This window comes from Camponotus floridanus, unplaced genomic scaffold (assembly GCF_003227725.1).
Source record: "Camponotus floridanus strain SB8 unplaced genomic scaffold, Cflo_v7.5 scaffold27, whole genome shotgun sequence".
NCBI lineage: Eukaryota > Metazoa > Arthropoda > Insecta > Hymenoptera > Formicidae > Camponotus > Camponotus floridanus.
In genome coordinates, this window is record NW_020229403.1 from 1,048,546 (window position 1) to 1,061,726 (window position 13,181).

Genomic DNA, 13,181 nt, shown 5'->3' on the forward strand with positions numbered 1-13,181 from the left:
GATACATGCTAATTATATTCTATACATGCATGATAGTGTATATTTTATGATTTCTGACAACTGATATGCATGTCTAAAAAATGATTGTAATATTGTAAATCTCTTGTCGAACAATAATCGTCAATAGAAGGAGTTATTCTCCTTGCTTGATCTCATAGAAATCGAGTCAGAAGATATATTACGCAGTAAGACTCCCTAAATTTATCGCGAATTCCTGGTTAGGGCTCTTTAAATTCTTCGTTATAGCAGATTCTCAATTAGGATTCTCAATTAGGATTCTCCAAATTTCTTTAGCGCGAGTTTCTATTGGCGTAAACCAGCGAGTAGGGTTGTTAAGGCTGTTAGGTCTTATAGTCTTATAACAGACTATTAGGGCATTAAAAAAACTGAAAACTTTAAATAAAATTTCATTTATAAAAATTAATTTTATTTTAGGGAAATAAAAAACATGTTATTTTCAGGGATATTTTTATTTTATAAAAAATTAAATAAATTATGTATGAAAAAAAGTTGAAATCGGTTGTAAAAAAATTATAAATAAAAACGAAAAATAATGTATGAAAAATGTTAAAAATGTAAAAACTTAAATATATATGTAATAACAGGACATGTAATACAAGCGAGATAATATCAATAATATTTATTTTCTTGAAAAGTACAAATTTATATTCTCGCAATAAAATAGAATCAATTTACAATAATTTGTCATAACAAATTGTGGTCATAGTATTTTTATCAAAAGATGATTGTGTCGAATTCTTCGTAGTACATATTATATCATGAAGTGTATCCTTTCTTCCAAATCGTATCTTTTAAATAGGAACCCACTAAAGGATTATTCAACATTTCTTCCACAATATCTTTAAAACCAAGCTGACTAGCTAGCTTGTATTTACATTCGACATCTGATAATTCAGAGATTAGAGTTTTCATATTATTTGTCATGGAATGATTAATACTTTTTTCCAAACAGTACCTAAAAATATTTTTTTTAAAATTATTTATACATGTATATATAGAAAAATCGTTTTTTCTAAATTTTATACAGATATTGATCGTATTAAACTCACCTACGCGCACAATCTTGTACAATCGTAGATGTCAGATTATTTACCATCATGAATTCTTTGAGATATTTCGTCTCACTTTTGAGAATACAATGATGATAAATAAGATTAGCCCAATCCGTGTGATAATTATAAGCGCGAGTGACAATAAGAGCTTGAGGAAAGTTTAAGATCTGAGACAGTATTTTATCTAACTCATCACTTTTTAGATTTAATAAGCATACCGCTTGCTGATTATGCGGTAACGCGTGCAGTAGCCCGAGTTGAAGAGCGATAAGCTGGGCTTGATGAGCGCACTGGTTAGCGAGATTTAATTTTTTATCCTAAAAATCAAATACATTCTATTTTTATTCTAAAAAAATATGTATATGTAATAATTTTATTTCTTTACCTGTAAATAATATTGAGTGGCATGAGTGAAATTAGTTATGGCCAGTTGTAATTGTTTTTGGATATTATCATTCCGAGTGAACTTTATTTCTACTGGAGTTACGCCTCTTCCGTATTCTTTTAATACATCAGATATCAAGTTTGAAATTACTTCCTTTGCTTCATTTTCCCACATGAGTGCGATTTCGTAATACAAACGAAAATGAAGTGCCACTAAAGTAAATAATTCTTTATCGTCTGGACATTGACGTTTCAAAAATTCTAACAGTGCCATTTTTAGACCCGGTACCTGTTCGATTAAAAAAAATGTATATTTTTCATTAATTAAAAGAAAAGTATGTATTCACTTGCAATTTATCGCATGAGCAAAAATACCTTATCTAAGCCTTGTCCCAATAAAGATTCAAATTGATCATTTTCTTTTAAAATTTGAAATATGTAATTCATTTCGGTAAATCGCCCAACGCCAGTTACAAGACGTACCTAATAATAAAGCATGAGAATTAAAATAAATTATGGAATCAATCAATGTAATTGATAAATCATGTAATCTTAAAAATAATAATGTAAATGTTAAAATATTAACATACCAGTAACGCCCAGTGTTTGAAAATTTGTAACATATTCGCGAGGTTCTGGCACTTTCGTAATACTGAAGCTATTCCTTCCATATTACAGGAAGCCGTAAAACAATCGTGCGATCTTATTAGTAATTCCACTATTATTTTTAACCCTGCAACTGTAACACGTATATATAATAAATATATATATATACACACACACACATATGAATATAAAAAATAATGGAAAAAGTAAATTACCATTTTTTTTTTCATCATGAGTACTAATGTATCTTCCCAGCATTGATTGTGCTGTTTTTAGCAATTTTAAGCCTAATAACGAAGTATCACTACAAAGTTCCATTATTAAGTGAAAGTGTGAATGCATGGAATAGCCCCAAATAAAAATAAAATCTTCCTGTCCATCTGTTGAAATGATATATAACACAATATCGTTATTTTTAATACTGAAATAATACTTTTTGAATAAAAAATATTTTTTTCTATTACCTTCTATTGCACAACTTATGTGCATTGTAATGTTTTCGGTTAGAAATATTGCCACATCTTCCGTCTTAATTTTATAAGATATTATTATGTTGTTAGCAGTTTCAAATTTATTTTCAATATTACTTTCTATGGTCTCTCGCAGAAATTTAATCGGATTGCTCAGAACTAATAAGGATTGATATGTCTTGCCTAAGCGTGCAGCAAGTTTATAACACGAAATAATTCGCAGGCATATCTCATTCCCATGTTTAAGACTTTCTGACAATTTTTCTAAGATTGAAATACATTCCATTTGAAGTTGGTGATTGTTAGTAATCATTGTATCATTTGTCTTGCTAGTTTCTGATGAAACTGTATTTACTGCAAAAATAAAATATGTTAATACATAATTTTCCGATATATTGATCATATGCAAGAACTGAAAAAATAGTTTTAGACAGATGAAAAATAAATTGTAATTAGTATTAAAGATAATAATAAGACATACGAGATGACGATGAAGAAAATCTTTGTAGAGCGCGACGGAAAATGCCATATTTTTGTTGCTTGTTCTTATTCGTCTCTTCCAAGAGACTTTTTTGTTGCACAGTTAAGTCTGTTGGAGAAATTTCACCTTCTGCTAAGCTTAAACACAGCATTAATATTTGCAAATCCTATAAAATAATTTTTTTATAATCAATTTTTTTTAATATTAATATATACTTGCAAAAATAAAAGGATGCTACTTACTTTATGATTGTAATTAAACATCATACTTATTCGTAAGGCAATATCTAGTTTGCCAAGATCAAGTAATTTATTAATTAAAATCTCTACAGATTTTTTTTCGTCTTCGTCGATCAAAGAGCAAACGACTTGTAATCTATCCAAACCAGATAGTAATTCCGTTTTCAATTTATTAAAAATGTAATCATCACAATCAAACTGTACATTTTCGGGTCCAGCTAAAATACATGATTTCCACATTGCCATCTCCAGAGTATCGATAGTTTGTTGCTCAATTTCAGTATTTTTTAAAGTCTCGTAAGCCAATTTTAAAACTTCATATCTAGAGAAAAAATATTTGATTATTTATATTGTATATTAGAATTAGCATCTTGTATTTACCTTTCTTATATATTAGAATTAGCATCTTGTATTTACCTTTCTTTATGCGATATAACTTCTTTGGCATGTTCAACAAAGAATTCAACTGCTATATGAGATGGAACATTATACTTATTGAAATCTTGAGCACATTGCATCCAGAAAACAGAATTTATTTTGTCATTCACATTTATAGATTTTTTAAAAATATTTCGATACTGAAAATAATATTATAGATTCAAAAGAAACGCATAATAATATGTTATTTCTTATAAAAGTTTCAAAAATTATTACTTGCGCTAATATAATTTCACATGAATTTAATCTGGCGCGAGATGCTAGTTCTAGAGCGATACTGTAATTCTCGATTACTATTAAGTCCTTAATGCATCTTTGAATCTCTGTATCAAAGTTATGTACATTGTCGCTTATAGTAACAGCTTTAAAATTTAATGTTATATCGGTTTTTTGTAGAAGTTTTATTATATCCAACAAGCATTGAAAATCCGGTACTGCGACTGTAATATACATATATGATAAATTTTACAAATTATTGCAAGTATTATGTGATAACATGAATTAATTAATATAGAATTGTGCGCGTTTTACCTGGTAAATCTGCAGAAAAATCACACTTTATTAGCGTTTCGAGAAACTTTATTCGCAATGGAGTACTTTGAAAACCATAACCGAGTGCTGTAACAATGCATCGAGTTGCAACAGATGCAACCCAGTACAAATTCTTCAAGTATGTGAAATGGACGCTGTCCCAATCCATGATTTTCTTAAAAGTAACAAAAATAATGTTGTGTAAATTAGTATGTATTTGAAGTTTATATTATAATTCTATACATACATTAGATTTAAGTGAAGAACATTGTGACTTAAACTCCATTAAATATTGCTGACTATCTTTAAATTCGTTGTAACTGATTGTTCGCATCATAAATTCAAAGAATAGATTCAAAATGCTATCCTGCAAGATTTTAATATCAATTACAATAAAGAATTTTTAGCTACCATTTTGATAATCATTAATTAATTGAACTTACAGGCATGAAAATTTTGTAAGCTCGATTAACTGTGTTAATATAACCATATTGAATCATTTTATTTAATAATTCTGATACTTTATCAGAAGGCCATATTTGTTGTTCCAGACATTCCTCGTAATCAAGAAGTATATCTTCTCTTTTTGTTGAAATTACTATCCAACAATAACAATATGCTGCTATTGAGGATGGCTATAAATATAACATTTTTAATCGTAAAGAAAAATTAATAAAATTTACTATTATTAATTAGCATAAAATAATACTTCATAACACGTAGCCAAAATAGCCAATATAGGCATTAAGTTTGAACGAGATGCATTAATTAATGCTCTGGGTGGATCTTGACTTTGATGGCAATTTAATATAATTAACCATAAATCATTATCTAAAGAAGTTGTATTGAAAGTATGTTCTGTATCGATTGCATCTATATCAGTCCCACATATAGATGAACTGGATACTGGAGATTCCTGGAAAGTAATATTAATTATATACTAAAATTAGAAACTAAAACTTACAAACAACATTCTTACATTTTCTTTTACTCCAACTTTGCGTTGTCTTGTTGACTGCCTCGCATCACGAGATTTTTGTTCATTACATGATTCAAATTTGTTAAGTTTACTATTGGTGAAACACATTAATAAATGTTCCCGTATGCTCGCATTATTAAATAATTGGGCGTTTTTCAGTACCTAGCAAACGCGATTAGATTGAGAGATATAGACTTTAATTAGTATTATTATTATTATTATTATTCTTTCAATGTACCTGATTTATGGGATAAGCGAATATATGGCTAACTGCAATGAATTCGAACCATAAATCATGATCTGCCAAATATTTCAGCAATGTATCGGGTAATACACAGTTGTGAACTTGTGCAAAGCGCACGATAATGTTCCATATTTTTAGTGCTTCAATAAACTGTTCACTATTGCGTGTCAAGATTTTATCTAATAAATGTTTTTGGAAGCTTTGTTCTAAGTAAGATATCACAGACATTAGATCAGTTTGATTCTTATACACTACATTTTCTAATAAATTCCCTGTAGAATAAAGAATATTCAAAATTTTATTTACAAATATCATATATGTATTGTAATTGTTTAGTTAAAATTATAAAATGTTATACCTATAGAGATATTTAACTGCTCCTGCACATAGTTTGCCACAGTAACGTGCAGTCGTAAATTGCTCGAGTCAATCTTCAACAATTCAATAAAAACAATACAACTGCATACAATATCAGACTTATCTAGATTTCTCAAAGCGAGAATGTGCGCGTATAAGGCCGCTTTGAATTTTCTAAAATGATTTTAATTGTTCATACAAGCACATTGACAAAAATAAATATTCTCATTGAAAATACAAACCTTTGAGAAGATACATTTCCGAGTAACTTAGCTTGAGTGTATTCTAAGGTATATGCAGCCATATTTGGTCTGCCTTCTTTCAGATAATAACGATATGTTAATATTTCTTTATGTCCATATTTTTTAATGAGATTTTCGTTTGTGAAAGTAGGCATGGACTCATTTTTTAAGCGCCATTTGAAAAGTTGTTTTGCATTCAAATTTTTATATCCATCTAATAATTCGTATACTGTAATATCATCCTTTTTAATTTGATCTTCAATGATATATTGCATATTTGGTATGTGTGTGAGCGCAAACTGAAGAACTTCTTGGGAAATAATATGTTCACCAATTTTTAAAGCAACTTTGTTTGTAAATATGTCTCTCATTAGTTTATTCTTTTCGGAAGTATTTGCCTCATTACTTAAGGCACCTTTCATTTGAGATAATTGTAAAAATATTAATGTCAAGCTTGCTAAATAATTCGTTTTTAGATAGGCATTAAAGTCGTCAGAAATATAATTAATTGATTCAACTATTCCACGAATTAATGCATCTTCGTAATGATCTTTAGCATTACACATATCAGTTAATACATTAAATAATTGTGTTAGCTTTAAATTGTCTTCTTCAGTGTGACATTCTTGTGTGCAATGTGCAAGACACAATTTTTGATCAACATTTCGCAAAAATTCTGTTTTATCAATATTGCAAGAAGGTAGAGATAATGTTGCATCAAGTTCTTCCAATGTAATACCACAGCCAAAGGAACGATTTAATAGTAATTTTATATCATACGTTTCTTTTTTTATATATATGCCATATCTAAAATAATAAATTTATATATTCTTTTTTATTAGTCTAGTAAATATATTAATTATCAGTAAGTATACATTAAAAAGATAAAATACATACCTGGATAAATAATCTGTAGTTAAATCTTTTATAAGGCTACTAGCATTGGAAGAATCTATATATTCAATCATATCTGATGTAATATTTAAAGTTAAAAATAATGATTTTAAATGGTGATTAATTTCATTTGAATTTTGTAAGATATCTGGATTGCAATACGCATCAATCCATAATCTTATTTCATTAATTTTATTGTTAGATAACAAGTAATCCCACAAAATAGTGTTTGATACACTTCCCAAAATCTGTGGGTCATTCAAAGAGAAAAATAATTCAGTACATAAGACTTCTTTAATATTCTCTGGTAGTTTCATTATATCATTTATACATATACGAGAACTTAATCCATTTTGAATTCTGGAACAATAAAATAACGATTAATTCTTTTCTATCTTATTATATCTAGGAATATTGTTTTCTTATAAATTTTATAAACTTACTTGTATTTTTCTTCATGCTCTATAATAGACTTAATTATGTTCCACGCTGCGACATGTTCATTTTTAAATCCACTAACATTTATCATATATTCACATAAATAGTTTCTTAAGGCTGCATCTTTGCTCTTTGTGGAAACAGTAAAAATATATTCCACTGAGTCCTTTCCCTATAAAAGAATGATTATTATAAATATTTCATATTATAGATTTTGTATTTTATTATTTGGAAATATTATTCATTATATCATTCATGTTCAAAAGAAAAAGATATGATAGACTAATATAATATATGTGACACATACCATATTCCTTAAAATATGTGACGCTCTATAAACTTGTTTTTTGTTTAACAACTCACTGACCCAATTTTCTACTTCTTCATTGAAATATATACATGCTTGTTCTACGGAACAGTGTCTTCTATATGCAAGGCATTTATATGCTAGTTTTATATGGGTTCCCTTAGCAGAAGCTTCTCTTACAAGTTCTCTGTCTCCCAATGTACGCCAGCCAGACCATATAGCAGCTGGTTCTCCAGTTAGACACTCCACAGGAATACCCCCAATGATCTTTTTCTCAGACATTTTATATCATGTATTTTTATATGAATACACCAATCTTGACGCACTAGAAACACCTATTTTATGGATGTGAAAAGAGAATAAAATAATTATACACTTTTATAAATTTTTATATATACAATTTTAAAAAAGATATAACTATTAAAAAAAATACTTTGTTTATATTATAAGATTATAAATAGAATAAATAGAATCAAATCATATTTAATGATTTCTTGTTATATTATTATAATATATATATTTATAATTTATTCCACTTTTACAATACTTTTAGTTTTATAATTTTTCTATATAAAATTTTTTTGTTAGAGAGATTAATGAATTTTTATTATACACAAAATAAGTATAAAATAAATATTAAATGAAAACTAGGTTAGGTAAATAAAAACAAGACAAACTGGAATATAATTTTCGATACATTGCATTCACATTTTTATACAAGCTCTCACAGACAATAATTATTTATCTATGTGAATTATATGTTTTTATATGGGACACTATTCACATTTTAATTACATTTTATGTTTATGGAAAGCACTAGTGTTATTCTGTCTTTCCGACCAACTTAACCAACAGCTGATAAATATCAACGATATCAACACAGCAATCAGCTGATACAGCTATTTTACTACGTAATTCCTATTGGACAAATGTAAGACATTAACAACAGTGGAATCATAGCAGCAGTAGGATATTGTTAAATTATTATAAATATTGTACCCTTTTTTAATCGAAAATTCTCCTTTAAAAATATTTTTCCTTTTTGTTTAAAATAATATTATATATTATATATACCAAATAAAATTGTACAACACATTTATATATATCAAAAATTGTACAATACGTAATTATTTATAATTTTAAAATAAGAAATAAAAAAAATTATTTTTCAAAAATAACGAAAAATGTATTTCATTAAAAATTGATTGTTATCTTATTAAAATGCTTACATTTGATTTATGGAGATTCTATATTATAAAAGAGATGATATATTATATATTTTGTATATTAATTACGGTATTTCAATAACATTCACATTACTACTAATGTTCGAAGGAAACTTAGATATGCCAGACTTGTTTTGAGTACCTAATAAAAAATTACATTAATAAACATACTTTTTATTTTAATTTAGTTTAATAAATAATTAAATTTAATAATTAAATATCTTATTAAAAGAATATATGTATACGATTAAAAAATGTATATAAAGAAAGCAAAAATACTTCGAATAGTTTTAGGATTTTTTTATTGATTTATTTTGTTTACAATTATATCAAGATTAGGGATTAATTTTGCATATATGAATATCATATACACAATTTCTTACGTTTCCAAAAGTCGCCAACGATAAATCTATCATTCTGCCAACGCTGATCTTTATAGGATGGTTTGATATAGCAATCACCAATACTAAACTACGAACTGCTTTTGTCGGTAGTTGATACCAATCGATCATGAAACATACCGAACCAATCTGACTACTCTGGAAAAAAATGTCATCCGCGGAAAAATATTTAATATATTCTTTTTCGTCCATTTTTTGCTATAGTTTTATGCTCACGAAAATTGAAATTAAATTACAATCGAAATTAAAATCGAAAAAATATACCTTCGTCATGAGTAGTTCGCCAATATAACATAATATAAACATATTAAAACAGAATGAAACGAAAAGCAGAAAGTAAGTTGTCAGTCCAACTGTATCACTATCTTGCCAATCCTATGAAATTATAAGTAACAAACATAATTCTTTAAGATTTTCCGTGTAATAAAAGAAGATTATTTTTTTTAAATATATATATTTTAGCGCACCACTATGCAATAATATTCAGGCAAGCACATTGTGAATATAGAACTGGCGAATTCCAATAAACATACTTCTTGTAGAATTTCATCCACGGCAGCGCAGAATCTAAAACAGATCATTATTGCTTGCATATTAAAAATTTTATAAAAATTAAATCAAAATTGGCACATAAGAGCCACAGTGTGATAGTATAGTAATACTGTAGTAGTTAAGTTTGAAATAAACCAATAATTCATAAGAAGGAAGTATTGTTTCTTTCCTGCGCTCCAATTATCGCGCTGTGGCTCTTATGTGCCAATTTTAATTTAATTTTTATTTATTTATTTGAGCCTAAATTCCTAACTATTAATTTAAAAAATTTTATATATCATTATCAGTTTCAATACAGACCTACAGTAAATATGTACAATTAATATTTAATAAAAAATTAAAGAAATAAATTTTGCGCACTTTTTTGCAATCAGTTGAATACGTAATGAGTATGATATTATTTAATGAATACGTAATGAGTATGATATTATTTAATGAAAGTTATACATTTAAATAAGAATGTAATGTCTCGCATGTTCAAAATCTGCGCATAATCCGTGAAACATACAATTGTACCGTCCTCTAAAATACACACACATACACATTGAAGGTTCGTTAGATACACATGTTGTATTTCTTCGTCTTTTGCATTTTTGCAACAAATAATAAAACAAAATTATATATGTATACGTATATAAAATATGGAAAACTTTTTTCTGCATAAAACTGCCTTTTTTATTTATTTTATTATTTTGAATGTAATCATAATTACCAAGATTTTTTTAAATATGAAAGAATCTCAAATTAATTTAAACTAAATTTGATAGAGCAGAATGTGTTACCTTAATATTCGAACATGACCACTCACGATGGCAGCGATTCGTTGGTTAACGTCTGATGATTGTTGAAAGTTTTTGCCACGCGAAAGATCCTCAAGTCGAGACGTGATTACATCAATTTGGCCACACGCATGAGTAACGAATATCGCAGCTAATCCACACGATCCGGCCGTGACCGAATACATGGTGTATCCACAAATGCAATGAGCTAGATATACTATTTCGTATATCGGGCTAATCTGAGTCTGATAAAATTCACTGTAAGTTGGATACACGAGCGGTCTGATAGTTTCGTTACCGGCTTTATGCACAGTGCAAAATGGCAGAATTGTGTGATAAATGAAGCCGGCGATGTACATGGAAGTCGTGCTGATTATAGAGAGCCTACGACCAGTGGCAGCGTACTTCATCATCAATTCGCGATCGGAGTTGAACTTGACCTGTCACAGTATTGCCAGTAATCCTATTTGCCGAGAGAATTAATGACAGCAATCACTATTTATTGCAAATTATGAGAACATTCGAAAGCAAAATTACGAAATTCGCTTTAGTGTATCATTGTCAAATTGATGAATATAAGAAAATATATAACTCCTTAAATTTAAATCTTGCATAAAATATGAATTTATATATCTAGTTATTATAGCGTGCAGCCTCGTATTAATTATTGAATTTTTGACAATACAGAAGAGAAAATTACAATAATTAACACATTAGCCAAATTAAATGTAGAAAAAACGGCAGGATATAAAATATATAAATAGAGTGATTTTTATGTAAAGATTGAAAAACGAATTATTCGAGAAATAGCATTATTTTAAAATCAAAATTATATCTCAAGCAATTTTTGATGAAACTCGTTTTTTTTCCAATCTCAAGAGAAAGAAATCAGCCTTCACTTTTCAAGCATTTAATTTGTGATAAATTCTATTGGTTAACTCCTTGCTGTATTTTATAATATCGACAACCTGCCACCAGTCATTCTTCACATGTTCGATGCAGCGTAATATTTTAGGCCGACGTATCGCGAGAACGCAATATTTCATCATTGCTGTGAGACAGAAGCCCAATAATCCAGAGAGCTTTAATCTTATGTTAAGATCCTTCTCGTCATAAATGATATGCAAAATACACGGCACTATCGCAAATCCTAACGCAAAATTACACAGCACGAGCGCGATTTTGGACACGTGTTGTCCGATTCCGCGGAATGTAATTGGCCAGATGCCGATCGAACCAAGGATCCAGCTACATGGTTTGAAAATATATCTCATATCCCGCTGATAATTAATGTTCGACGACATCTTCTGATTGTCTTGTGAATTTCTCATGTTCACATTGCTAGGTTCCGTTTAAGACTGCACGAGGCTAGCGCGTAACATTGATTGCAAGGTCGCTGGACATGCGCTTGCGCTGGCAGATATTCTTTCATCTACTGTCAGTCAGACAAATCATGTGCATGCGATTAATCACGAAGTGGTCGTACAGGTATATCTTATATCTGATTTCAAGTGGAGCAACCATTTTCATCTTTTTGTTTAAATTCACTTCTGTATTGTTCGTTCTATTTTTTCTCTATCTATATTTTTCGACAAATCAAATAATTTGACCATAGTTTTGATAAAATTATAAAAATTATAAATTAAATTATTTTCTATGTAAACAAGAAAATTTAATTATACTTTTCAATATGCGTGTTGTAAAATAATAAGAATATAACAAGAATATAAATTTTTGTGATAAATAGTTTTGTAGTTTAACGATAATGATTAATAACGATAGAATAAAGTGAATAAATGAACATTTGTGTGTGTGTGTGTGTATGTGTGTGTGAGTATACGGCATTGGCGTAATATTATTCTATGTAATATATTATTGTAGTAAACAATATATAGATATACAAATTAAATTTTAAAAAAATTTCTCTATATGTCTGTAATTTTAGTTTGATTCAATTTGATTGTTCTGTAATATATTAATCACAAATGATTATTCAACGTAGTTAATGCTAAATGTTGCACGATCAAAAAAGTTAAACTACTTTTTTCATGAACTCAATGTATACATATATACATATATAAATTTTTTTATTTATTTATTGAAGCAAAATGTGAAAACCAAAATTAATGTTTAATTATGAACCTTGAGCGCCATTTTTCTATAATTTAATTATCGTGGCGAAGAGCAATGAAAAGAATATAAGAATCTATGACTATATATTCAACTAAATTCTTTTTTAAGCTTAACGAACATAAGACAATAATGACAAAGATTGCACAAAGCACAATAATATTCTTCTCTTGTACTTTCATGCAATAAAATTATTATATGATTTGTTAATGCTCCAATATTTTTTAATTTTTAAATTTAATTTTCCAATATAATTAATATAAAAATAAACATAAATGTATAATATATTAAAAAGAGATAGACAGAGAGTCTTCCTTTTTATATTATATTATTTTTTTCAAAAATTGACTCATATGTGACCCGAAAAAAATATTTGCGCTCCGAGAAAACAGAATTTAGAGTTTGCTATA

At 27.9% G+C, this 13,181-nt stretch overlaps 2 protein-coding genes across 4 annotated transcripts; both read right to left on the reverse strand.

Annotated features, from left to right (window-relative positions):
* Positions 1–676: 676 nt before the first annotated feature.
* Positions 677–8,927, reverse strand: LOC105252224 (spatacsin). 3 transcript variants are annotated; one of them, XM_025409495.1, is made up of 24 exons: positions 8,913–8,927; positions 8,479–8,601; positions 7,684–8,018; positions 7,382–7,548; positions 6,942–7,298; positions 6,045–6,851; positions 5,804–5,976; positions 5,440–5,717; positions 5,202–5,363; positions 4,932–5,138; positions 4,666–4,857; positions 4,470–4,589; positions 4,223–4,397; positions 3,908–4,131; positions 3,671–3,831; positions 3,257–3,575; positions 3,015–3,180; positions 2,528–2,887; positions 2,279–2,443; positions 2,048–2,196; positions 1,833–1,940; positions 1,459–1,746; positions 1,071–1,390; positions 677–976 (listed from the first exon to the last, which is right to left on the reverse strand). In XM_025409495.1, the coding sequence occupies exons 3-24, from the start codon at positions 7,963–7,965 to the stop codon at positions 778–780; spliced, it is 5,379 nt and encodes a 1,792-aa protein (XP_025265280.1). In that variant the 5' UTR covers positions 7,966–8,018; positions 8,479–8,601; positions 8,913–8,927; the 3' UTR covers positions 677–777. The 3 variants fall into 3 exon arrangements, with proteins under 3 accessions (XP_025265280.1, XP_011257826.1, XP_011257825.1); XM_011259524.2 differs by lacking the exon at positions 8,913–8,927 and having other exon boundaries at positions 2,048–2,190; positions 8,479–8,630; XM_011259523.2 differs by lacking the exon at positions 8,913–8,927 and having other exon boundaries at positions 8,479–8,630.
* Positions 8,928–8,971: 44 nt separating this feature from the next.
* On the reverse strand, positions 8,972–12,023 carry LOC105252225 (odorant receptor 4-like). Its single transcript, XM_025409509.1, has 6 exons — positions 11,610–12,023; positions 10,645–11,081; positions 9,778–9,877; positions 9,575–9,685; positions 9,293–9,448; positions 8,972–9,051 (listed from the first exon to the last, which is right to left on the reverse strand). The coding sequence occupies exons 1-6, from the start codon at positions 11,970–11,972 to the stop codon at positions 8,995–8,997; spliced, it is 1,224 nt and encodes a 407-aa protein (XP_025265294.1). The 5' UTR covers positions 11,973–12,023; the 3' UTR covers positions 8,972–8,994.
* Positions 12,024–13,181: the final 1,158 nt, after the last annotated feature.

What these genes read in the sequence shown, in the direction of transcription:
- LOC105252224 (XM_025409495.1), bottom strand. Translation starts at nt 7,965, where the DNA reads ATGTCTGAGAAAAAGATCATTGGGGGTATTCCTGTGGAGTGTCTAACT. An exon ending in TTTTGGCTACGTGTTATGAA is followed by an intron (nt 4,858 to 4,931) that starts GTATTATTTTAT and finishes TTATATTTATAG; the next exon opens with CCATCCTCAATAGCAGCATA. An exon ending in TCATGATGAAAAAAAAAATG is followed by an intron (nt 2,197 to 2,278) that starts GTAATTTACTTT and finishes TACGTGTTACAG; the next exon opens with TTGCAGGGTTAAAAATAATA.
- LOC105252225 (XM_025409509.1), bottom strand. Translation starts at nt 11,972, where the DNA reads ATGAGAAATTCACAAGACAATCAGAAGATGTCGTCGAACATTAATTAT. An exon ending in TGAAGAATGACTGGTGGCAG is followed by an intron (nt 11,082 to 11,609) that starts GTTGTCGATATT and finishes ATACTGTGACAG; the next exon opens with GTCAAGTTCAACTCCGATCG. An exon ending in GCGAACTACTCATGACGAAG is followed by an intron (nt 9,449 to 9,574) that starts GTATATTTTTTC and finishes ATTTTTTTCCAG; the next exon opens with AGTAGTCAGATTGGTTCGGT.